The sequence below is a fragment of the Callithrix jacchus genome, chromosome 1 (assembly GCF_049354715.1).
Source record: "Callithrix jacchus isolate 240 chromosome 1, calJac240_pri, whole genome shotgun sequence".
Taxonomy (NCBI): Eukaryota; Metazoa; Chordata; class Mammalia; order Primates; family Cebidae; genus Callithrix; species Callithrix jacchus.
Genome location: NC_133502.1, coordinates 181,302,540 through 181,327,226, shown reverse-complemented (window position 1 = coordinate 181,327,226; position 24,687 = coordinate 181,302,540). Strand labels below are relative to the sequence as shown.

General features: G+C 47.7%; 1 protein-coding gene and 1 non-coding gene across 11 annotated transcripts in view; both read left to right on the top strand.

Moving 5' to 3' along the window:
• Positions 1-24,270, top strand: part of AK8 (adenylate kinase 8) — a 159,646-nt gene extending 135,376 nt beyond the window's left edge. For all 10 annotated transcript variants that reach the window (XM_078330612.1, XM_078330592.1, XM_035261328.3 and 7 more), the window contains 2 exons: positions 22,016-22,096; positions 23,910-24,270. In XM_078330612.1, coding sequence (XP_078186738.1) covers positions 22,016-22,096; positions 23,910-24,147 — 319 coding nt within the window. In that variant the 3' untranslated portion in view covers positions 24,148-24,270. The remainder of the gene's footprint in view (positions 1-22,015; positions 22,097-23,909) is intronic.
• On the top strand, positions 3,822-3,928 carry LOC118148017 (U6 spliceosomal RNA). Its single transcript, XR_004734761.1, has one exon. It is a non-coding gene; the product is annotated as a U6 spliceosomal RNA (small nuclear RNA).
• Positions 24,271-24,687: the final 417 nt, after the last annotated feature.

Here is a 24,687-nt window from a genome sequence, read left to right as displayed (position 1 = left end):
TCTTCTCTGCTGATTTCCTTCCAAACATGCTTCGAGGAGCTGATGACCGCTTCAGGTTTGAGTCCACGTTTAGGCCGCATTTAAAGAAGCTCCGAGTGGCCACCTTGTGCGGATGTACAAAGTCAGACCTGAGGGAAAGCTAAGGGTTTCCTTAGCTTGGGGACTGTCCTGAGGGACCCCTGCACTTGGGACATTGATCTTCCAGGGCACACAGGGTGTGAACAATACAAGGGGCTGTGGACCTCCCCTCCGGCCTCCCCGGAAAGAAAGGGATCAGGGCCCCAGTGTCTGGCGGTCAGGAAGTCAGCATCCGGAATTAGTGTCCCAAACAGAACATAGTAAAACAAAGGGCGATCGCATGTTGAGCCTTTTTAATCACCCTAATGGCCCAGACACCCGACTCTGGAGGTCAGGTTTCTGGCGCGGCCCAGCTCGGTCACTGTAACTACACCCAAGTTTGGCCAGCCTTCTCCACATTACCGCCCCGACACGGACGCACACAATTGAAGTATTTGAGAACAATGAAATATGCATGGCTATCTGTGACAGCCCCGTAAAGTCGAGCAATTAGCCGCGTAATCTGAGAGAGGGAGCCGGCCCTGGGCAGCCCGCGGTTCCCCATTAGTTAAATGCATTTTGTACGTCCTCATCCCATCAAATCAACTAACACTTCCTTTAATTGGTTCATGAATTATACAGCCGCCCCGCATTATAATTTAATCGCCTGTAAACATTCATAGGGCCCCACCGTAAAGCGTATCGCGCTCATTAATTCGTTAATTTCAGCAGATGGAAGGGGAGATCGGATGAACGGTGGCAGAACAGAGTGCCTTGGGCAACGGAAGAAGGGAAAAAAGGTGGGGGGCCGTTTAGGTTTTTTAAGGGCTGTCAGAAACTCAATCTGTGAGCTGTCAGCAGCCCGGACTCGTCTCCACCCCCTCCACTCCGCAGACTGCGGGAAGTGACTGGCGGATTCATATGGAGGCTTGTCAACCGTCTTTAAACATCAAGCCAGCGGGTAAACCGAGCCCAATGTAAATTAATTCTTGTCTTACGGCCCCCCTTTCTCTGTCCCCATGAATATTTCATGGCGGGCAGCATAAATATTAATTCTAATAGCTCTGCACAGTGGTTATTATTTCTGTTTTATGACAAATATTCATAAAATATTCAGGACCCTTTTTTAGAACATTTACACACTTGATTGTGAATTTTCCCAGTTTCCTGGGGACACCGTAAACATATTGGGGTTCTCTTGATGGACTTTTCGCCCTTAATTAATACCGCTGCTTATTAATATTTAATCAGATTTAGGTTTTTCCAGAAGTGAATCCTATCAGATGAGAGAGCTGAAGGGTTTTTTTTTCCTGCTTCAGTCTGTAAAATGGGAGATTTCTGCTATCATGAGACCGTTTCTCTTTGACACCTGCATGATCTAACAGAGGATGACCTCCTTGCCTTTTTATTTTGAAAACAATATCTATACTTTTTTTTTTGGCACGTGTCTGTTCCCCTCTTACTTTTTAGTGGAGAGCTCTGGCGGCAACCCAACTTACTGTAATGAAATTCTTCAGAAGATGCCACTGCAATATTTATGCAAGGATTTAACATAATTTTGGAGTAATTAAAGTGTGGGTTTAACAACCACGGTGGCTGGCGGATTCCTTAGGCAAGGCAGCTGTGATTGTGAAGAAAGGGTCTTTTGGAATCTGTGGAATTTATTTTTAGACCTGGGAGGCAGCTGTGCTCGGGGTCCTTAGTAAGGCACTCTGGAGAGTGGGTCCCACCCCTGCAGGGAGCCGGCACACCCCCTACATAATGAGGGACACAGAGGAGTCTGAGCTGGGGTCTAGTGCCCTGGGAGGACAGAGGAGCGTAAGCAGGGTCAATCCCAGCCCCTCCTGCATCCCGGCAGGTTCACTGTCCATTTCCTGATCCTCACTGGAGACCTCAGAAAGGCTCTGCCAACTTCGGGGAGCAAAGCAAGATTATTTTACACCGGAGAACTTAGAGCAGCCGGAGCGTCCTAGATTCACATGGCCCTGGAGTCCAGCCTGGAGTCTGGCCTGAGTCTCTGCACCCTCACAGTGGGCACGATCACAGTACTGGGGTTGTGTACTTCTCACGAGCATTAACTAAGACAGCACATGCATGTCACATGCTTACGACCAGTGCCTGGCAGGTAGGAAATATCAGTAAAACACTTTTGGTGCTGGTTAATGGAAGGCAAAGGATTAAAACTGAAACCAGCAAGTGAAACACTTAGAGGGATTCATGGAAAAGCTCTAGCTGCCAAAAAGGTTAAGACAGGTTTCTCTGCAGCACGTTTATGTAGATAGAGAAGCCAAGGCTGGGGAATCTGGTGCTGGGTAGTGACAGTGCTGTGGCAGGGGAACACTGGAATGTGCTTATGTAACTTTTCACCAGAGACAGATTTTAAAGCAGCACTTGTCACTGATGGAGACTGACTCTGAGAAAGGAACCCTCAAAATTAGCACACCTACCCATCTCTCTGTTTCCAGTGACCAGTGACAGGGAGATGCACATGTCCCTGAGGTGACCCATGGATCCAGGTTCTGCACACCCTGCTCTCAGACCCATGCCCGTGGGGCCGCCTGATGGCAGGTCAGGTTGCAAGCAGAGGCACAGGGTGGGCCTCCATGGCAGAGCATCTGCTGTGTTTCCTGCCTCGAATCTCTTCCAGCTGATGTGTTGCAGGTGGAGAAAGATGACGTTGACTCCAGCTGGCTCTGAACCTGGGCCTCACAGCGCAGCCCTAGGGAGCTAAAGCTATACACACATCCAGGGCTTGTGGCTTGAGCCGAGCGGTGGGAAGCCAAGGCCTCCCTCCTTCCCTTGTTCCTCCAGCAGCTTCGCAGTGGAGTACTGTGACCAAGGGCACCAACACTGGAGAAGCCACCTGGGCTGAGTCGTGGCTCCATCGCTTCTGGCCAGGGAACTTTGATGGGTTCCTCTGTCCCTCAGTTTCCTCATCTGTTCTAATGACACCCCCTGCGTCTCAAGCTTGTGATAAGGATGAAATGGCCTCACGGAGGCCTGATAGAAGAGTGCTGGCACATAGGCCCACGTGGGTTCTGTGTTGTATTACACACTAAGCACCTTGTCTGGATGCGCTCTCGGGAAGCAGATGCTGAGACAGGGTCTGGAGTGAAGGGGAGTTAATGGGGAGGGCACACCTGTACCAGGAAAAGAGCCCAAAGTAAGGTGGGTGAGGAGCCAGGGATCATGTGGCAGACCTGGCACAGGCCCTGACAGCCCCTTAAAGGGCTGCGTTGAGCAGAAATGCCAGGCCCTGGTACCCCGTCATGCTTAGTCTTGGTCAAGGGTCACCACAGAGTGTGACCTTGGCTCAAAAGCTTGGGTTAGAAGTCCATCAGTTGGCCAGTGCAGTGGCTCATGCCAGTAATCCCAGTACTTTTGGAGGCCACGGTAGGTGGATTGCTTGAGCCCAGGAGACCAGCCTGGGCAATTTTTTTTTTATTTTTTTTGAGACAGAGTTTCACTCTCGTTGCCCAGGCTGGAGTGCAATGATGCGCTCTCAGCTCATCGCAACCTTCCTGCCTCCTGGGTTCAAGTGATTCTCCTACCTCAGCCTCCTGAGTAGCTGTGATTATAGGCATGTGCCACCATTCCGGGCTAATTTTTGTATTTTAAGTAGAGAGGGGGTTTCTCCGTGTTGGTCAGGCTGGTCTTAAACTCCCAGCCTTCGGTGATCCACCCACCTTGGCTTCCCAAAGTGTGGGGATTACAGGCATGAGCCATCCCGTCTGGCCAAAAAACTTTTTTAAAAAATTAGCTGGGTGCTCGCTTCGGCAGCACATATACTAAAATTGGAACGATATAGAGAAGATTAGCATGGCCCCTGCGCAAGGATGACACGCAAATTCGTGAAGCGTTCCATATTTAAAAAAAAAAAAAATTAGCTGGGCATGGTGGCATGTGCTGTAGTCCTAGCTGTTAAGGAGGCTGAAGTGGGAGGATCGCTTGAGCCCGGGAGTCGAAGCCTCAGGGAGCTGTGATTGTGTCACTGCAGCCTGGGCAGCAGAGTGAGACTCTCTCTCTCTCAAAAAAAAAAAAAGAAGTACACCAAGTCCATCAACTGGTGGTTGCATAAATGTGATAGGTCTAAAGAATGGAACACCGTTTGGCTGCACAGAGGAATGAGGTTCTGGTCCAAGCGACAGTCTGGGTGTTGAAAACATCAGGCTAAGTGAAGGCAGCCTGGCACTTTTAGATATTCTGTGTCATTATGTGTTAAGTGCTTTCTATGGATTATCTTATTTAAACCTTAAGACAATTCTTGAAGTCATCTTTCTTTTTATCCTAGGTGGAGACTTGGAGAGCCATATATTGTGAAATGTGCACAGTAGGAAAATCTCTAGCAACAAAGTCCGTCAGTGCTTACTTAGGGCTGGGAGCTGGGGACGGGGAAGTGACTATTCGTGGTACAGGGTTTCCTTTTAGGGCATGAAAATGTCCCATACTTAGATTGAGTTGATGGTGGCACAACTCTGAATATACTAACTCCATTGAATTGGACACATTATAGGGGTAAATTATAGCTCAGTAAAGATGTCAAAAAGAAAAAAAAAAAAAAAAAAACGCTAGAGCTCAAGACCCTGAAGATGCTTCAGCTGAGGGCTGTGGTGACCACACTCCTTACAGCTGAGCCTCAGGCTCTTTCTGGAAGGGGGATCTGAGTGAGGCCTCTCAGCATCAGCCACACCTCAGGACACCGAGGAAATGTTCACCAACCCAGCTGTTTTTTGGGGCTGTTGCTGACCAGTGGGTTTTGACTGGTGTCCAGACAGGGGCACTTCAGTGTTGATCGGTGTTGACTGATATTCCTGCTGTCAAGCCAAGTGGCATTAGAGCTCTGAGTACCAGGTAGAAGGTGTGGTGCAGCTTCCAGCCAGTGCGCAGTGAAGATGCTGGCTTTCCCAGAGCATGCAGGAAGTTTGTCTGCACTGACTGCTGACTCCCAAGTGTGCACAAGCATGAAGGAACAATGCTGGGGGAATTTGGACCCAGACCCTGCCTGGAACCAGGAAAAAGACCCTGGCCAGAGTTTTATAAGTGTGCTCGTATGCCCCACACCTGCAGCTGAGAGCTGCTGGTGCAGATGGCACCATGACCTGGCACAGACAAGCTGATCTTGCCATGGGTGATTCAGCTTGCCCAGGGTGCCCCAGAAATGAGGGGGAAAGGCAATTCCAGCCATGTGGCAGGGAAGGCTGGGTAGCCAGGTGCCACCTGGGGACAGGCAGATGATAGTGATGGTCCTGGGGGTAGGCATGGGACCCCCAGGCCCACTGTCTTCTGAGAATAGGAAAAACACACCAGATGCCACCTCAAAGAAGTGTTTTGGACACTAGGATTGGTCAACCTTTCTGTGTCCCCGCCCAGCAACACATTAGCCAAATGCGTCTGGTGAGGAGTGCAGTCCTGGGGATGAAGATGACCATTCATCAACCGCATTTTCTAAGGCCTGGATGGGTCCCTCACCTGGGACCCCATTCAGGGGAGGGATGCAGCCCCAGAGTGGGTGGGAGTGCTCGGCCCTAAGACTGGAGGAGGCCAGAGGCCACAGGTCTCTGTTCTTCATCCCCATATGCAAGCGGGGAGCCAACCAGAGCCGAATCCCACCCATCCCAGCTTCCTTCTCATGGGCCTACTCATTCCACTGCTTTGTCGGGAACCTTACTCCTTCCCTCCCACCTCCCAGAAATGCCTGTTTCATGTCTCGCACATCTGTAGAAGGCTCAAAGCGAGTAACTCAGCCCAACACACATGGCCACTAAGTGCAAGATGAGCTCCGTGATGAAGAGAAATGGTACCCCATGTGGTTATGTGCACGAATTTGGGAGCAGACAGTTCTGGGTTCAAGTTCCTGCCACTTTTTAGCCAAATAATCTTGTGCAGGCATCTCATCTTTCTGGACTTCATTTCCTTGCTCATGTGAAAAGTAAGCATAATGCAGTACCTAGCTCTCATTTGGGTGTTGTGAGGATTACATAAAAGCGTACATTTACAGTGCCTGGCTTCAAACCCAGTGCCTGATAGAAAGTGGCTGTCAGCCAGGCGCAGTGGCTCATGCCTGTAATCCCAGCACTTTGGGAGGCTGAGGCGGGTGAATCAGGAGGTCAGGAGATTGAGACCATCCTGGCCTCAATGGTGAAACCCTCAATTGTAAAACCCTGCCTGTCTTTACTAAAAATGCAAAAATTAGCTGGACATGGTGGTGCACGCCTGTAGTCCCGGTTATTCGGGAGGCTAAGGCATGAGAATTGCTTGAACCCGGGAGGCAGAGGTTACAGTGAACTGAGATCGCACCCCTGCACTCCAGCCTGGTGACCCGTCTCAAAAACAAACAAAGTGGCTGACTGACGAGTCCTTGTCCATAAAATGGGAACAGTAATCCCTGCTCTGCCTTACAGGACCACTCTGGCAGGGATGCGCTAGAGCTGGGCTGCACCAGCTCCTGAGGTCCGACTGTGCCCTTCTCTTCCCAACTCTGCATTTAAAGATGCCATGTTGGCAACTTGAAATTTACTAGATGGAGACATTGGCAAATGCTACAAATCAGGGGTCGTCCCTCCCCACTGCCAAAAGTTGGTTTACCAGCATGCCACTGTGTGGGAACGGGCGAGAATGCATACTTTGCCCTGCAAGGTAAGGGCCTTGTTCTGCCACTGCTTTATAACACACCCCATCAACCTGCCCTTCCTTGCACTTGGGGCCTGGACCTCATTTACAGAAGGCAGGGCTGTTGCTGGTGGTGCGCAGATCATTACTCTCTTCTTCCCGACTTCCGTGTTAGTAGAAGTTGACGTGTTAAAATTGCTTTTAGTGATAGGGTGTCTCACTATGTTGCTCAGGCTAGTCTCAAACTTCTGGCCTCAAGCAATTCTCCTGCCTCAGCTTCCCAAGTAGCTGGGATTATAGGCACGAGCCACTGTGCCTGGCTTGAAGTTGACTTCAAAACAAAAGAAAACAGAAAAACTCTTGCTTGTTTCTCCTGACAAAAGTCATATGTTATAGATTGTAAAAAATTTTAAACATATGGAGCTAAAAAGAAAAAGTAAAGATCAGCAGGAACAATGTTTTTTTTTTTGAGACAGTCTCCCTCTGTTGCCCAGGCTGGAGTGCAGTAACATAATCTCAGCCCACTGCAACTTCTGCTTCCCAGGTTCAAGCGATTCACCTGCCTCAACCTCCCAAATAGCTAGAATTACAGGCGTCCAACACCACGCCAGCTAATTTTTATATTTTTAGTAAAGACAGGGTCTCGCCATGTTGGCCAGGCTGGTCTTGATCTCCTGACCTCAGGTGATCCACCTGTCTTGGCCTCCCAAAGTGCTGGGATTACAGGTGTGAACCACCGTGCCCAGCCCAGAAATAATCATTCTTAATGTTGCAGTCTTTTTCTTTTCTATACATTTTTTGAGTGGGATCAAACAGTGTTGCCTGATATATAACCTAATTTTTAAAATTAACAATATGTTAGGCCAGGCATGGTGCCTCATGCCTGTAACCCCAGCACTTTGGGAGGCTGAGCTTGGAGGGTCGCTTGGGCCCAGGAATTCAAGACCAGCCTCAGCAACATAGGGAGAGTCTCTACAAAATTTAAAATCAAAAAGTTAGCTGGGTGTAGTGGTGCACAGCTGTGGTCCCAGCTACTTGGGAGACTGAAATGGAAGGATCGCTTGAGCCCAGGAGATGGAGGCTGCAGTGAGCCATGATGCCTCCACTGCACTCTAGCCCAGGGGACAGAGTAAGACGCTGTCTCCAAAAAAAAAAAAAAAGTCATGTACATATTTCTGCATTGTTTGTTGTATAGTGTTCAACATTCACCAAGTGTGTCCCTTGGATTACTTCCTTTGGAAACTATCCTTGCCTCAAATGAGAGATTGCCCAAGGGAAACTTCCTGAACTGCCCTTCCCATCCCATTCTAGCTAGAAATGGACAGTGGTTTTGTTAGCGTAGCAAACCAGTGGTCTGAATAGAGTATTATTTGCACTCTGGTGAATGTTCGAATTTACCCTGAGCTAAAAGGACATATTTATTGTGACCAAATTGTACTGATCCAAAAAAAAGGAGGCACTTAGTTTTAAAACATTAAAAAAAAAAATTTTTTTTAAAAGAGTGGAACAGAACAGTCCTTGGGAATAGACTTGAGGATGTGAAAGTGCCCATGTGAAGACACTTATAAGCCATGGAGCCTGGAGAGCTCAGGACAGGTCTTGCCTCTCGTTGCTGTGGCTCCGTGATCTCAGGTACTAGGCATCTCACTCTGGCCCGTTTACTGACCCAGAGCCAACCCACAAGGCTGCACATGTGCACATGCTTGGAAGTCAATGGCACTGGGGGAGGCCTCACCAAAAGTTCTACTCCACACCTCCTGTCTCTCCCAGGTCCCCCAATAACTCCCCCAACCCAAGGAAAGGCCAAGATCTCTTAAGCAGGGAAGTCTGCTACAGGATTTGCCTCTGACGTTCCGGCTAGCTTTCCACTTGACTACTGTGATTTTTGCCTTAAACTCATTTGCCTGTCTCTTTGGGGAAGTTTCCAGAACTTTCTGGCATCTGACAATCTGCATTTCGTTATTGTCTGGGGATCTGGGGATTGTCTGGATGCGGTGTGCAGAGGAATGGTTTTCTTTCTTCCCAGTGGTAAAGGAGGCGGGTATTTCAAGATGACTTTTCAAATGGAGGTGGATTTTGCAGGAGTGTGATACCTGGGCCACTTTCCTTAAGTCAGACTGCTGCGTTTTCAATGGCACGTTGTAAACTGCCAGGGCTGCTTGCTAATTTCCTAGTTCATGGCAGTCATGGAAAGTGTGTTTCTCGCTCCTGGAGAGATTTTAGACACAGCCAGGGCAGGTTTGCCACCATCCGTTATACACAGTTTTAGACAAGAAATGGCCAACAGGAGTCTCCTTTTTTTTCAAGAATGGGAAGCTGTAAGTGAGGGGACACTCCAGGTGCCATCTGAGGGCAGGAGGCAGCAGGCACAGGTTTTTTTTCTTTTTTTTTCTTTTTTTTTTTTTTTGAGACAGAGTCTCACTCTGCTGCCCAGGCTGGAGTACAATGGTGTGATAGCTCACTGCAGCCTCTGCCTCCCAGATTGAAGCCATTCTCCTGTCTGAGCCTCTCAAGTAGCTGGTACTACAAGCATGTGCCACCACGCCTTGTATTTTTGTATTTTTAGTATAGACGGGGGTTTCACCATGTTGGCCAGGCTGGTCTCTAACTCCCGACCTCAGATGATCCATCCGCCTTGGCCTCCCAAAGTGCTGGGATTACAGGTGTGAGCTACCGCCAGACACAGGGTTTTAAAATTAGATGGAGATGTTCAGCCTTTAGTTTTCAAACTGTACTCTTGTCAGTGTAAAAAAAATATGTATAGTAAAAAACATTTTAAAACTGTGGCCAGGCGTTTTCCAGACTCCAGGGAGGACTTGGACCCAAACTCTCTGCTCTGCTGCTCTCTCCTTTGACAATGCTTTCTGACAGCTGTCCTGGGAGTCTGTAGCCTGTACCTGTGGCCCGGGGCACCCACCAGCAGGACCAGGGAGCCGATCCCCCTGAGGCATGAAGTGCTTCTCTGCGAGATGGAATTAGGCCTCTCTCACATCACAGTTGGCTCCTCTTACACCCAGCTTCCACCCATTCACTCTCAGCATATTTACTGAGCACTTAACATTTGCCAGGAATGAAGGACACAGCACCAGCAAGGCTGACCCAGAGCCTGTGCTCAGACTGCCCACACCCAGTGTACTCAGAGGCTGACTCCGCCTGCTCGTTTTGGTTTTCTGTTTGTTGGTTGTCTCTGCACGACTCCCTCGCACTTTCTGCCCTCTGCCTAGTTTTTCCCAAGACTGTTTTCTTCCTCTCATTCTCTGCCATCCTCGTCTTCCATTTCAGCTTGCACTCTCTCACAGCCTGTTGCTCACAGCTGTCCCTAGGCATGGATGCGGCCTCTCTCTGCCTTTAGACTAGGCAGAGGCCTTGTCCTGACAAACCCATACAAAACGGCCACCCCTGCTCTGTGTGATGTGAATGCCCCACAGGTCACCATTGCTCGAAGACTAATTTGGTAGCAGCTTGTATGTTATGACTCCACTCTGATGTGTCACTGGCACACATTTTAATAAAGGTAAACAGACCATTCTAAGTGGCAATCTACCGCATCATTTTGCACTTTTCTAGGCGTCTCTCCTTTGCCTCTGGTTCCCTTCTTCAGTGCTGGTTGCTGCATAGCTCGCCTTGAGAGGAGGCCCCATAATTATTCCATAGCCAGAATCAGCTGCAGCCTGCCTGGGAAGAGCACGCCCTGGATGTGTGTTGCAGCCCCAGGAAGAGGCTCTGTGTGATAGAAGTCGAGACTTCATTTAAAATCCAGACAGCGTCATTGCCATGGAAGGAGGAGGCAGATTAAGCCTTTTTTAGGAAACTGTTTTTCTAGACCAGATCTTCCCAGTTTGAGTGTCAAATTTGCAAATACCAAGGTAGTAGGAGTCTGTCTGTGCCTCCTTTTGTATGTCATGTGTTGTGCATATAGTTCACATTTTTCTACATTCCAGATTCAAATCCTTTGTCAGGTATGTGTTTTGCAAATAGTTTCTCACAGTCTGTGGCTTAACTTTCATTTTCTTAATGTCTTTTGAAGAGTAATGTTTTTAATTAGGTTTTTAATAAAGTCTAATTTATCAATTCTTATTTTATAGATCATGATTTTGGTGTCCTATCTAGGAAAATCTTCATTCCAAAGTCATGAAGATTTTCTTCTAGAAGTCTAATAAGTCTTCGGTTTTACATTTAGGTCTGTGATCCACTTTGAGTTGAATTTTGTATATGGTGTGAGGTATGGGTCAAGATTATTATTTGCATGTGGATGTCCTGTTGTTCCAGCATCATTGGGTGAAAAGACCATTCTTTCTCCATTGAATTGCCTTCAAACCTTGTTGAAAAGTAATTGACATTTGTTTAAGTCTGATTCTGTACTTGGTATTCTATTCATTTGATCTATGTGTCTATCTTCTCACTAATGCTCCCACATTGTCTTGATTACTGTAGCTTTGTAGTCAGTCTTAAAATCAACTTGCTCTTCTTTTTAAACAGTTTTTTAATAATTCAAATTCCTTTTTTTCATATAAATTTTAGAATGAACTTGTATAGAATCTTCAAAAAACCTTGTTGGCTGGGCATGGTGGCTTATGCCTTCCAGGAGGCTGAAGTGGGAGGATCACTTGAGCCCAGGAGTTTGAGGCTGCAGTGAGTTATGATTTTACCACTGCATACCACTCCACTTCAGCCTGTGTAATAGAGTGAGAACCTGTCTCTCAAAAACAAACCAACCATCCAACAAACAAAAAACCATGTTGGAATGTTTTGATTGAAATTGCATTGAATCTATAGATCTATTAGGAGAGGATGATAGACATTTTACAATATTGAGCCTCTGAATTTATGAACATGGTATAGCTTACTCATTTATTTGTCTTTTTGATTTCTTTCAGTGTGTTTTGTAGTTTTCAGTACAGAGACCTAGTATTAGTTAACTTTACCCCTAAATATTTTATTTTTATACTATATCTTGATCTTGTATCCTGTGAATTTACTAAACTTACCTATTCTAGTAGCTTTTTTGAAAATTCTTTGGGACTTTCTATTTGGACAATCATGTCATTGACAAATAGATGACAAATAGAGACAGTGGTGGGGTTTTTTGTTTTCAGTTTATATACTTGTTATATCCTTTTCTTGTCTTATTGTACAATCCAGGACCCACAGTATGATGATGAATAATAGAAGTAAGAGTGGACATTCTTGCCTTGTTCCCAATTTTAGGGAGAAATTATTTAGTCTTTGGCCATTAAGTATGGTCTTAACTATAGTTTTTTAGTAAATGCCCTTTATTGGCTTAAGGAATTTTTCTTCTATTTCTAGTTTGCTGAGAGTTTTTATCAGGAATTGGTGTAAATTTTTGTCAAATCTTTTTCAACATCTATTGAGATGATTATAAACCTTTTTCTTTGAATGATATGGTAAATTATATTGATTGACTGCTAGTGCTGGATGTTAGCTTTCCATTCACAAGCTAAATCCCACTTAGTTGTATTGTATTATTCTTTTTTATGTAATGTTAGATTAAATTTGCTAACATTCTACTAAGAATTTTTGCATTTGTGTTTATGAGAGATATTGGTCTGTAGTTGTAATGTCTTTGTCTGGGTTTTGGTATCAAGGAAAAGCTGAGTAATAAAATAAATATTCTTCCTCCTCTATTTTCTGAAAAAGTTTATGTAGCATTTGCATTTTGTTTGTGTAGAATTAATATTATTGAGCCAAGCACAGTGGCTCATGCCTGTAATCCCAGCACTTTGGGAGGCCGAGGTGGTCAGATCACCTGAGGTTGGGAGTTAAAGACCAGTCTGACCAATATGGAGAAACCCCATCTCTACTAAAAATTCAAAATTAGCCAGGTGTGGTGGCCCATGCCTGTAATCCCAGCTACTCAGGTGGCTGAGGCAGGAGAATCAGTTGAACCCAGGAGACAGAGGTTGCAGTAAGCCAAGATCACACCATTGCACTCCAGCCTGGGCAATAAGAGTGAAACTCTACCTAAAATAATAATACTACTACTATATGGTTCATTGTTTTGTCCATCCATTTATTTGTATACATGCATATATTCAGAACCTCATTAAATTGTAAGTTTATTCAAGGTCAGAGAACTCTCCCCAGTTGCCTTCATCATGTCTACTCACTACTTGTGTCTGTATGTGTGTTAAATATACATAACATAAAGTTTACTATTTGGACCATCTTTAAGTGCAGTTTAGTAGCATTAAGTACCTTCACATTAGTGTACAACCATCACCACCATTCATTTCCAGAACTTTTTTATCACCCCAAACTGAAACTCTGTACTCATTAAAAACACTAACTCCCAATTTCCCATTCCTCCTGCCCCGGAAGCCCCATTCTACTTTCTGACTCTGTGAATTTGACTAGGAACCTCAAAAAGTGGAGTCATACAATGTTTATCCTTTTGTATCTGTCTTATTTCACTTAGCATAATGTCCTCAAGCTTCATCCAGGTTTTAGCATGTGTCAGAATTGTATTCCTTGTTAAGACTGAATAATATTTCATTGTATGTACAGTCATACGCTGCATAACAACATTTTGGTCAATGACAGACCACACATACGATGGTGGTCCCATAAGATTCTGATACCGTATTTTTACTGTGCCTTTTCTACGTTTAGATATGTGTGGATACACAAACATTTACGATTGCATTATAATTGCCTACAGTATTCACTACAGTCATATGCTATACAGGACTGTAGCCTAACTAGGTCTGAGTAACTCCATGATGTTCACAAAACAACACATTTCTCAGAAGGTATCTCTGTTGTTAAGCAATGAATGGCTGTATATACCCCATTCTGTTTATCCATTCACCTGCTAATGAACAGTTAGATTGCTTCCACCTTTTGGCTATTGTGAATCATGCTGCTAAGAATGCTGGTGTACAAATATCTGTTCAGGTCCCTGCTTTCAGTTCTTTTGGTTATCTACTCGCAAGTGGAACTGGTGGATGTCTGTTTGATTTTTTGAGGAGCCAGCATACCATTTTCCACGGGAGCTGCACCACGTTATATTTCCACCAGCAATGTTCCAGAGTTCCGGCCAGTCTGTAGTCTAGCCAACACTTTATTTATTTTTAAATGTATAATAGTGATTCTACTGAATGTGAAGCGGTATCTCCTTGTGGTTATATCATAGTGCTTCATGTAGGGTTTCTCAATAATGGAGGCGTATTGGTTAAGATCAAGATGTACATTACATCTTTGAACTTATCAAATCTATCCATGGATCCAGAGTAAATTTCACCCTCAGTTTTCAGTGATGAAAGCAGAGGATGAGCTTCAAGATCATTGAAGAAGGAGGCTTCCTGTGTTCTTCAAACAGGGCCTCAGGCAGTGTGGCTAGAGGGGGCATTACAAGGGTGGGTCAGGAGATCCCAGTTGTCATTGGATATCTGACACCAATGCTCAGGATGACAGAGTGGGGACCCCTCAGCTCTCAGACCCAGTAGACTAGGTAGACTAAGTAGATTGAATCAGGGCAGTGGTGCTGAACCCTGGCTACACACTACAGTCACTCAAGGAGCATTGACTGATTGATTGATGGAGTCTTGCTCTGTCACCCAGGCTGGAGTGCAGTGGCATGATCGTCACTCACTGCAACCTCCACCTCTCAGGTTCAAGTGATTCTCATGCCTCAGTCTCCCGAGTAGCTGGGACTATAGGCACACACCACCATGCCTGGCTAATTTTTGTATTTTTTAGTAGAGACGGGATTTCACCATGCTGGCCAGTCTGGTCTGAAACTCCTGACCTCAGGTGATCCGCCCATCTCAGCCTCTCAAACTACTGGGATTATAGGCATGAGCCACTGTGCCTAGCCTGTTTGTTTGTTTGTTTGTTTGTTTACTTACTTATTTATTTATTTATTTATTGAGACAGGGTCTTGCTCTGTCACCCAGGCTGGAGTGCAGTGGTGTGATTATCTCACTGCAATCTCAAACTCCTGGGTTCAAGGGATCCTCCCACCTCAGCCTCATGAGTAACTGGAACTATGGGTACACCACCATGCTGGGCTAATTTTTAAAAATTTTGTGGAGATGGGGTCTCACTATGTTGCCCAGGTTGGTCTGGAACTTCTGAGCTCAAGTGATCCTCCTGCTTCAGCCTTCCGAAGCGCTGGGGTTACAGATGTGAGCCTCTACACCCAGGGAGGAGCTTTTAAAAATCCCCATTTTCAGGCCTCACCCTGGACCAATTACACCAGAATCTCCGGGAGTGGAGCCCAGGCCTCACTGTGCTCAAAGCTCTTGTTGGTTTCAGGGTGCGGCTGGGGTGAGACCGTGGATGACAGCCATGGCTCCCATACCTGCCTGGGCATGAAAATCACCCGAGCGGCTGATTTACAAATACAGGCCTCCCAGCCCCTCCCCTGGAGATTTTGGTTCCGTAGCTCTTGGGGGAAGGGGTGCCTGGAACCGTGTTTTAGGCAAGCCTTCCAGATGATTCTCAACACCAGTCAGAGTGGCCCTTCTCCAACCTTAATATGCCTACAAATCACTGAGGATCTTGTTAAAATGTGGACTCCAGTCCAGTGCGTGGGCAGTGGGGCTTGCGATCTGCATCAATAATAAGCTCCAGGGAGGTGCTGAGGTGTCTAATCCAGGGTGCCCACCTGGAGCAGGCATTAGAGGCCTCCCAAGACACCTTCCACCTCCCCTCCTGAAGCATCCACCAAGCTGAAGTTCTGTAATCCCAGGAGCAGATAGAGTGCCTGCCCCTGGCCAATCCAGGCACCTACTGCCCTCACCCACACCAGGAGGGTCTGCCCAGCACACCCTGTTTTGAATATTCTTTGCTTTCACTATGCTCGGTTTCCTGTAATAAACAGCAGAAAACAAAACAAAACAAAAAAACAGCAGCTGGGGCCATGCACAGGGCAGTAGCTCTCAGCAGAGTGGCCTAGGCTGCCCCTGTACCCCCTACCTGGCTCTCGCACTAGGCGCCATGAGCCAGGATAATCAGAAGCTTCCAGCATGGAGCAGTGTCCTCTGCAGTGAGGCTGTCCCCAGCAGCGTGCTTCAAGCACCCATCTGGTGTCCTTGTGCTTCTGATCTTGCCAGCCTTTCACAAGCCATTTCCTTGAATAACGACAAGCAGTCTTGATACGCTGGGTTAAAAATCTTTCAAATGGGGCTTGTTTATGAAGCAGCTTCAATTATCAGGGATTTCCAAACTAGCTTTCTTTCTGCTGGGTTGGCATCCAGAGCCGCCAGCCACAGTGACAGCCGTGTTTCGGCGTTGCTGTTGGGCCTCCAAGTATGGGGGTGTGAGGGGGGCTGCATGTTCACAGCCTCAGGGATGAAAGCCACTGCAACACCTGCACTCCCTGTGTTTACACACTCCCCAATCTCACATATTTTATTTGGTGGCTTTTATTTTGCAGCACATTGTGAGCAGAAGTCATTATCGAGCGCATGTGCAGGGAGGACGTGGGTTTTCATGGCTCCCGGCCCCTCCAGGCTGCTGGGGAAACAGTTGGACTTGCTTCTGTGAGGGGCAGCTGCAACTTTCATCAGGCCCCCGTGAGGGGCTTCCTGGCGACTGGGCAGAAGCAAACCTCAGCCAGCAGCATGGGCAAAGTGAGAGAGGGAGAAGAAAGACGACGGGAGAAGCTGGCCTCACAGGAGAGATTGTGGCTCAGGGACTCACAATTGTTTTAAGTTCACACATTTTCTTTTCTTTTTTTTTTTTTTTGAGACAGAGTCTTGCTCTGTCACCGGGAGCCAGGCTGGAGTGCAGTGGCACAATATCAGCTCACTGCAACCTCCACCTCCCGGGTTCAAGCAATTCCTTGCCTCAACATCCAGAGTAGCTGGGACTACAGGCACACGCCACCACACCCAGCTAATTTTTGTATTTTAGTAGAGATGGGGTTTCACTATGTTGGCCAGGATGGTCTTGATCTCTTGACCTCATGATCCACCCACCTCGGCCTCCCAAAGTGCTGGGATTACAGGCGTAAGCCACTGCGCCCAGCCAAGTTCACACATTTTCTAGAAGCAAGTGGCATTGGAAAGACTGGTCATATAATGTGTCCTTTGGGTAACCATTGCAGGAAACTCAGCTTAGGCAAGAGAAGAGATGTATATATTCACATCAGTGAAATGCTGAGGTTAGCTACAGGCACAGCTTGATCCAGGGCCCCAAACAATGTCACTCACCATCTTTCTGCTCTTGGGGTACACTGCATTCTCAGGCTCTCTTTTTGTGCAGGCCCCAGGCAACTCTGAGCTGCAGCCTCAGCAGAAATGAAGCGCATTTCCCTCCAGCAAGCCCTGGGGTGGCCTCTCGTAGACCTAGGTTGGATCAGCCTTGCCTCCTAAACAAATTCATGTGGCCAGGAGGAGCCAGCACTCAGATTGGTGACCTCTGGGCATCCCTCAGGCCTGGCCTTGCGGCCCTGGGGCAAATTAGTTCAGGAACCGATCATAGTCCTGAATGACATAATCCCAAATGTTAAAATCCTGAAAGGTCATAAATCCCTAAAGTCTACAATTCTGAAACTCACAATGCCGAAAGATCAAAATCCCAAAAATATAATTCTGGAAAAAACTTATTTAAATTATTTAGAAGATGTTTGTTTACATTTTGAAAAGGGGATTTGAGATATTAAAAACACCACAGAACACTTTGTAGGCCACTTTACACAATAAAATTGGCCATAATTTTATGAGTGCAAGCAGAAACACTCGGGCACACCAACCGTCACACGCGTATTGTAGTTTTGAGCAGATGAACCATCTTCATGAAGAAATAGGTAAAAAACGAAATGTATAAATGCATACTACTGTGGTTGGTAATTGTGGGAACCTAGCTTTATAACTGTGACCATCTGAAATACCATGACAGACAACCTAACTTTTTTTTTTCAGAGATGGGGTCTCGCAGTGTTGCCCAGCCTAGCCTTGAACTCCTGGGCTCAAAGGATCCTCCCACCTCAGCATGACCTAAGTTTTTTGACAAGATTGACCAAAAAATCCAGACGGGTCACCACCGCATATGTAGTCATCGACAGAGCTGAACTCTCGAGAAACTTTATCCTTCTCAAATGCAGATGCATAAAGAGGGCATCTCATCACTTACAGAAGAAGTTTTAAATTTTTCATGTACATATGTAGTGCTCACACAGTCAGCATTGTGATAAGCACTTTGATGAAGTCATGTTTCTGATGTGCAAGGCAGCAGAGGCACAGCCTGTCCCAGCCCTGAGAGAGAGAGACCAGTTCACCTTCTCTATCGGTTCTCTCCAGAACCCTGGCTGATTACACAGTGCCCACCAACACTGACGGCAGGGCAGGGCAGGGCAGGGCAGGGCTTCCCCACCCACCCTCTCAGACTCAGCCCTCTCCTCTGGAGACAGCTGCAGAGACGTGCCCAAAAGAATGCTTTACCACGTTTCTAGGTGCTTCTTCATCCAGGCTGACACATAAACTTAAGTCCACAAGTCCACCCATTACCATCTTGACACCCATAGGCACGTCCTTAAACCATATTTAGTTTCCAAGACAGTAACAAGGTAAAACTCCCACCTAACATGAGGGAACTAGCCCACACACCACTGAAAACACACTAATCACTCAGAATTCCGCTTTCAGGATTTCAACACCTGAAATTAATCTTTTGAAATTGTGTTTCAGGATTTTAGACATTAGAATTTAGACTTTAGAGATTTTGAGCTTTCAACATTTCAGCATTTGTGATTATGACATTTGGGATGGGTCTTTCAGGCTTATGATCCGTACCTGGTAATTCCAGCCCAGCCACAGGGATGCGAGGGGGTCAGGGTGGCTCCCCGGGGGGAATCCGGAGAATGAAAATGTGTCTACAAGCCAAGGAGAACAGTGAGTGTGAGGATAGCGTGTGGGATTGGGGGCAGCCCCAGCTCTGCCAAGGCCGGGTCCCTCATCTCCCTGTAAAACGTGAGGTTTTGCTCAGATTCATAACCACATTTAAGGACTAGCATCCCTCTGATAATCTGATCTGCCCACTCAACACCCAGGAGAGCACACATCCTCACATGTAATCAACAGTTTGTATCTAATTTCTGGGGCTCACAGAAGCTGCGGGGTGCTCGTTCAGAATCCCTGGCCCAGGTGTTCTCCAAGGCAGTGGATTCCAGTGACCAGGGTCACACTGGGCTCCCTCCAATACCGCTGACTCAGCAGTTCTGGGCGAGGGGCATAGGCATGCACCATCATCAGAGGCTCCCAGGGGATTCTGATGCAACTGGTCCCTGGGAATTACATGCCTAAGATCCTGTCCACTCTAGGATTTTGGATCACACTCAGCTCTACCAGTCAGATGAGTTTTTTTGGCAGGGATGGGGGGAAAAAAGCAAGCTGTAGGCAGTGACTTTAAATCGAATGCTAGGCCTGGGTGCTGTGGATTCACGTCTTCATTCCTTCCCAGGCATTTCCTGAGCACGCTCTGTTGTTGCTCTGGTCAGAGCAGGTGACACCTGTGCCCCAAAGGCTGGTCTGGGTCCCATGGGAACCAGTGTCCCACTGGACCTACCAAAGCGTGGCCTCTTGGCAGCCTGCTGAACGCATCTGGAGAATTCCAAGGATGGCAGTAAGGGGCTGCTTTTGCTCACTGACTTGGAGGAGATAGTCCTGAAAAGAACTGAAAAGCCTCCCGCCCTAGGAGGGAAGAAGGGAGGTCTCATTTGTGAGTTTTCCTCACGTGTAGAGGTGCTTCCAGCCTGAGTTTACTTTCTTGAAAGTGAAATGAATACAAGGCTTTGGGTACACAGAGAGTGTTTGTTGTCACTGATGGTTTTTTTGTTTCTTTTTGTGTTGTTTTTTGTTTTTTTGAGCCAGAGTTTTGCTCTGTCGCCAAGGCTATAGTGCAGTGGTGCAATCTCGGCTCACTGCAACCTCCATCTCCCAGGTTCAAGCAATTCTCCTTCCTCAGCCTCCCAAGTAGCTGGGATGACAGTGCCCGCCACCATGCCCAGATGATATTTGTATTTTTAGTAGAGACAGGATTTCACCATGTTGGCCAGGCTGGTCTTGAACTCCTGACCTCAGGTGATCTACCTGCCTTGGCCTCCCAAAGTGCTGGGATTACAGGCATGAGCCACTGCACCCGACCTGCCACTGATGTTTTTTTGTCACTGATGTTGTCACCAACCTTTGGCCCCAGTAGACACTGCACAGGCTAGTCATAGGACCCTGTCAATGTCGTCAGTGAGGAGACGCTATTAAATGTAGTCCCTAATTCCATGTGGTGAGCTGGTAAACACTGGAGCTTCCTACTGTGCCGGACACACAGCCAGCACTTGATAAATATATGTATAAATGAATTCAAGGACAAACGAGCAAATAGTAAGTCAGCCATGGAATATTCCAGAAGTTATTTTCTAAAATGAACCAAGATGGTTTTGTGCTAGAAGACCTGGCTTAGCTCTGTGGGTGGGAGCTGCTGGGTCCTGGATCTTCCCCAGCCCCACCTCTCCCGGCCAAAGCAGCTGGACCTCTTGTCATTCATTCCCTTTGTTCACACACAGTCCCAGGCGGGGCTTCTCAGCCCTGCACTTGACATTTGGGGCTAGATCATTCTTTGCGATGGGTGCTGTCCTGTACGTTGTAAGGTGCTTTCCAGCATCACCGTCCAGCTGGTAAAACGAAAAATGTCTCCAGACATTTTGCCAGATAGTTTCTGGGGGACAAAGTCACCCCAGTGGAGAATCACTCTCCTAAGGTTGTATATAGGCCAGATGCAGTGGCTCATGCCTGTAAACCCAGCACTTTGAGAGGCTGAAGAAGGCAGATTTATTGAGCCCAGGAGTTCAAGACCAGCCTGGGCAACATAGTGAGACCCCCCGTCTCCAGAAAAAAACATCGCTGGGTGTGGTGGTGCGCACCTGTAGTCCCAGCTACTCAGGATGCTGAGATGGGCAGATCAATTGAGGCTGGGAGGTCAAGACTGCAGTGGGCCGTGATTGCGCCACTGCACACCAGCCTGAGCAGCAACGTGAGACCCTGCCTCAAAAAGAAAAAAACGTTTTTAGATAAAGTAAGCGTTCCATTGCCCTAAGAAGGGGAGTAGAGATTAAACCATTGGAACTAGGGGTTTGAGAGATGAATTCCCTGGTGCTCCCAGTCTGAGAGTTGTGATTCATCTCTTCTGCTGGGTTCTGATTTGGGCTTGTGGTCTTGGAGTGTCCCGCTCCTTTGGGTTCAGGGTTCCTTTGAGAAAGACAAAGTGAGAAAGCTGAGAACAACCAATCGCACCTCTCCAAGGAGGGCAGGGGCAGTCAGGGAACCCGAAGTCCCAGGAAGGGTATACAGGAATGGTGATTAAATTATAACAGCACTGAATCTGTGCAGACCTCACACTAAGCTTGTCACGCATTTTATCTCATTAAATCTTCCACACTAGGGAACTATTATTGGCTCCATTTTATAGTGAGGAAACTGAGTCTGAGTCTTGGGGTCAGTGGTCCAAGCTCATGCAGCAAGTCCATAGTGGAGGTGAGAGTCTAATGCAAGTCTGTGTGGCTCTAGAGAACAACATGTTCCCCTGAAGCTCATCCAAACAACGACACCTCCCCCAGGGCGTCCCACCCCCAGGTGTGATGGAGGCTGAGAGCTGTGCTGAATCAGGGGAGCCCTTCTGTCCCGCATCTCTCCCAGGTGACCTCCAAGTGTGGTATCCCAGAGCCCTGAGCAATGGCTCCTAGTGGCTCCCCTCACACACGTGAGAAATGATGCCCCACCTCATCTGGGGTGATGAGAGTCCAGCCTGGGGTTTGCGCCCCATGACCATGTGCTTGTTCTTGTCTTAAATGCACCAAAAATTTAATGTATAGAGGTAACCATGTGATGATACAGAGAGGCTGATGTCATCGAAACAAGAGTTTATTACTCACACCTCCCAAGAAAAGGAGGGCACGCCATGCCTTGCAGGGCCACCTGGGGTGGCCCCCAGGGTCGGTCAGGAGGCACCAGGAGTGAGGGGAGAGCATGTCCCAGGGTGCAGAGAAATCACAGTGAGCATAGGACCACGAAGTTTGAGTAATTTTGGCAGGCTCTGGCCTACAGGGATGATCTCTAGTTGCCTGGCACCCATCCCTGGGGTGATTTAGGGCAGGGAAAATACTGGCTTGGGGTGCGAGAGTCAGATGAAGGAGGCGGTTGGGTAAACAGGCTCTGGAGAGGTTGGGTTGTACATGCGAGGCAGGTTTGCAAGCATGTTGCTTGCTGGCTCTAGGAGCTAGACAGTCCTTGGGAGGAACAGTCTCTCCAGGATTAGCAAGGCCCCAGGATGTTGAAGCACCGTAAAATACGGGAAATAAAACCACTATTAATATTGTTTATTTCCCTTACAGGGTGTTTTTCCTGAACGTGCCGTTTGACTCCATCATGGAGCGGCTGACTCTGAGAAGAATTGATCCAGTCACAGGGGAAAGGTTTGTGCTGTGTTCCTGGTGGTTGGCAATCTGCGGGCTGCCAGGGGCCAGACCCAACTGACTGACCAATGCCATGGTGGAACCATTGCAGCAGTAACACTGGTGACCGCTGAAGGACGATTATGGAAATGGAATTTGTCCAGCTGACTGTTCTATGCAGTATCTGTTGACCCTCTTTGCCTGGAAGAATTAACCAGGAAATCTGTGTCTAAGGCTACAAAGCAACACACTGGTGAAATGTTCACCCACTCTATCCTGGGGTCGACAGCTTATTCCCAGCGTGCGAAACAGCAGCCTTGGATGGGCGTCACCTGTACGTTTCACTGCCCTTTCCTCCAGCCATCATACACCCCAGTGGTGGTGGCTGTACAAACACATCCCCATGGGCACAAATTGCCTTTGAGGCTTCTCATAGTTACAGGAGGTAGATTCTGAGTTTGATTCTGCAGTCTGACCAGGTACAATCACTGCATTCATGTTGAAATGGGATGGAGAACCCCACAGTCACTGAGGCAGCTGTTGCCATCTCCTCTGACAATCAGGGTCACATTTCTTGGTAGGGACTCAGGAGTGGGATGGGGTGGGGCGGGGCAGGAGGATATACAGGGATTTTTCTAAAATGAGGACCTGATTTGTCATTCTGGGGACCATCTTTAGCTTTTCCATCTCAAGTACCATGGCCTTCATGTCACCCTATCCCTGGGGTCTCTCCCAACAGTGAATGTGCTATTCCCTGCCATCTCCACAGTTGCTATAATGTCCCACTCCCTCATATGACTGAGCTCCATAAGCATGGTCAATGCCTATCCTGCTTACCATGGCACTGTCAGCAGTAGATAGAATGCTGAACTCAGTGCAGATAAATATTGTATGGAAGGGAGGAAAAAGGAAGAAGAGGCTGGGCACGGCGGCTCACGCCTGTAATCCCGACACTTTGGGAAGCCGAGGAGGGTGGATCACTTGAGGTCAGGAGTATCACTTGAGGTCAGGAGTTTGAGACCAGTCTGGCCAACATGGTAAAACCCCATCTCTACTAAAAATACAAAAATTATCCAGGCAGTTGTGCACGCCTATAATCCCAGCTACTGAGGAGGCTGAGGCAGGAGAATCGCTTGAGCCTGGGAGGCAGAGGTTACAGTGAGTCAAGATCACGCCATTGCACTCCAGTCTTTAAAAAAAAAAAGAAGAAGGAAGGAAGAAAGGGAGAGAGGGAGGGAGGGAGGGGGTAAGGAAAGGGAGAAAGGGGAAGGAGGAAGGAAGGAATTCTCCCATATATGATTGTATTCTGTCCTCCTGTCACTGTCCTCCTGTCCCTCTCCCTTGAGTGGGGAGCACATCCTGGATCTCTCTGTGGTTCCAGGGCCCAGTCAATGGTTTGCACACAAATGTTTGGTGGCGGTGGTGGCCAAGACACCCTAACTTGGTCCACAATAGAATAGAGGGTTGGGCTGGGCACAGTGTCTCACACCTGTAATCCCAGCACTTTGGGAGGCCAAGGTGGGCAGATCACCTGAAGTCCGGAGTTCGAGACCAGCCTGGCTAACGTGGTGAAACCCCATTTCTACTAAAAATACAAAAAATTAGACAAATGTAGTGTGCGTGCCTGTCATCCCAGCAACTCAGGAGGCTGAGGCAGGAGAATTGCTTAAACCTGGGAGATAGAGGTTGCAGTGAGCCGAGATCATGCCATTGCACTCCAGCTTGGGCAACAAGAGTGAAACTCCATCTCAAAAAAAAAACAAAGTAGAGGGTCCCTTTCTCCCTTGCCTTGGGGCCAGGCCATGGGTCACCTGCTTTCCTTCCTCCCTTGCAGGTACCACCTCATGTACAAGCCACCTCCCACCATGGAGATCCAGGCTCGTCTCTTGCAGAACCCGAAGGACTCTGAAGAGCAGGTCCAGCTGAAAATGGATCTGTTCTACAGGAACTCGGCTGACTTGGAGCAGCTGTATGAGTCGGCCATCACCCTTAATGGGGACCAGGACCCATACACAGTCTTTGAATACATCGAGAGTGGGATCATCAATCCCCTGCCCAAAAAAATCCCCTGACGGGTTCGGAGCCAGGAGTGCCCCCCAGGGAAATGAGTTCATCCCCTGCCCCCCACCTCTGGAAAGCTCCCCTAAAAAGCCAATAAAGAGTGCTGGGTACAGTCTCATGTATCCTGAAGGCGAGGTGGCTGGAAGTTGGCCTTATGTAGGGGTCTGGGGACACAGGACAGGTGAAGCCCAGAGTGGTGAGAAAGTAGAGTGCAGGCCGGGTCTCTGGAGTTGGACCTGGGACAAGTCGTGGCTCCAACACCAATGCATGGTCCGTCCTTGGAGTCCCAACCCTCAGAGGTAAATCCTTAGTGATTACATCATTTATTCAGTGATAATAAATGCCTTAGTCCAGGCAGAGGTCTGCGTGGACGGCCTGCTCTTGGGGGTTGCCTGCACCATGACTCCTCTTCCTCCTCCACCAGCCAGCTCTCCTCAGGGCAGCTGCAACTGCTTCTTGCTAAGCCAGGAAAGTACAGCCCCTTGAGCAGGGCCTTTCCTGCCAGAGGCTCCGCGTGCTGCTGTGTGACCTTGGGTAAGTTACTAAATCTC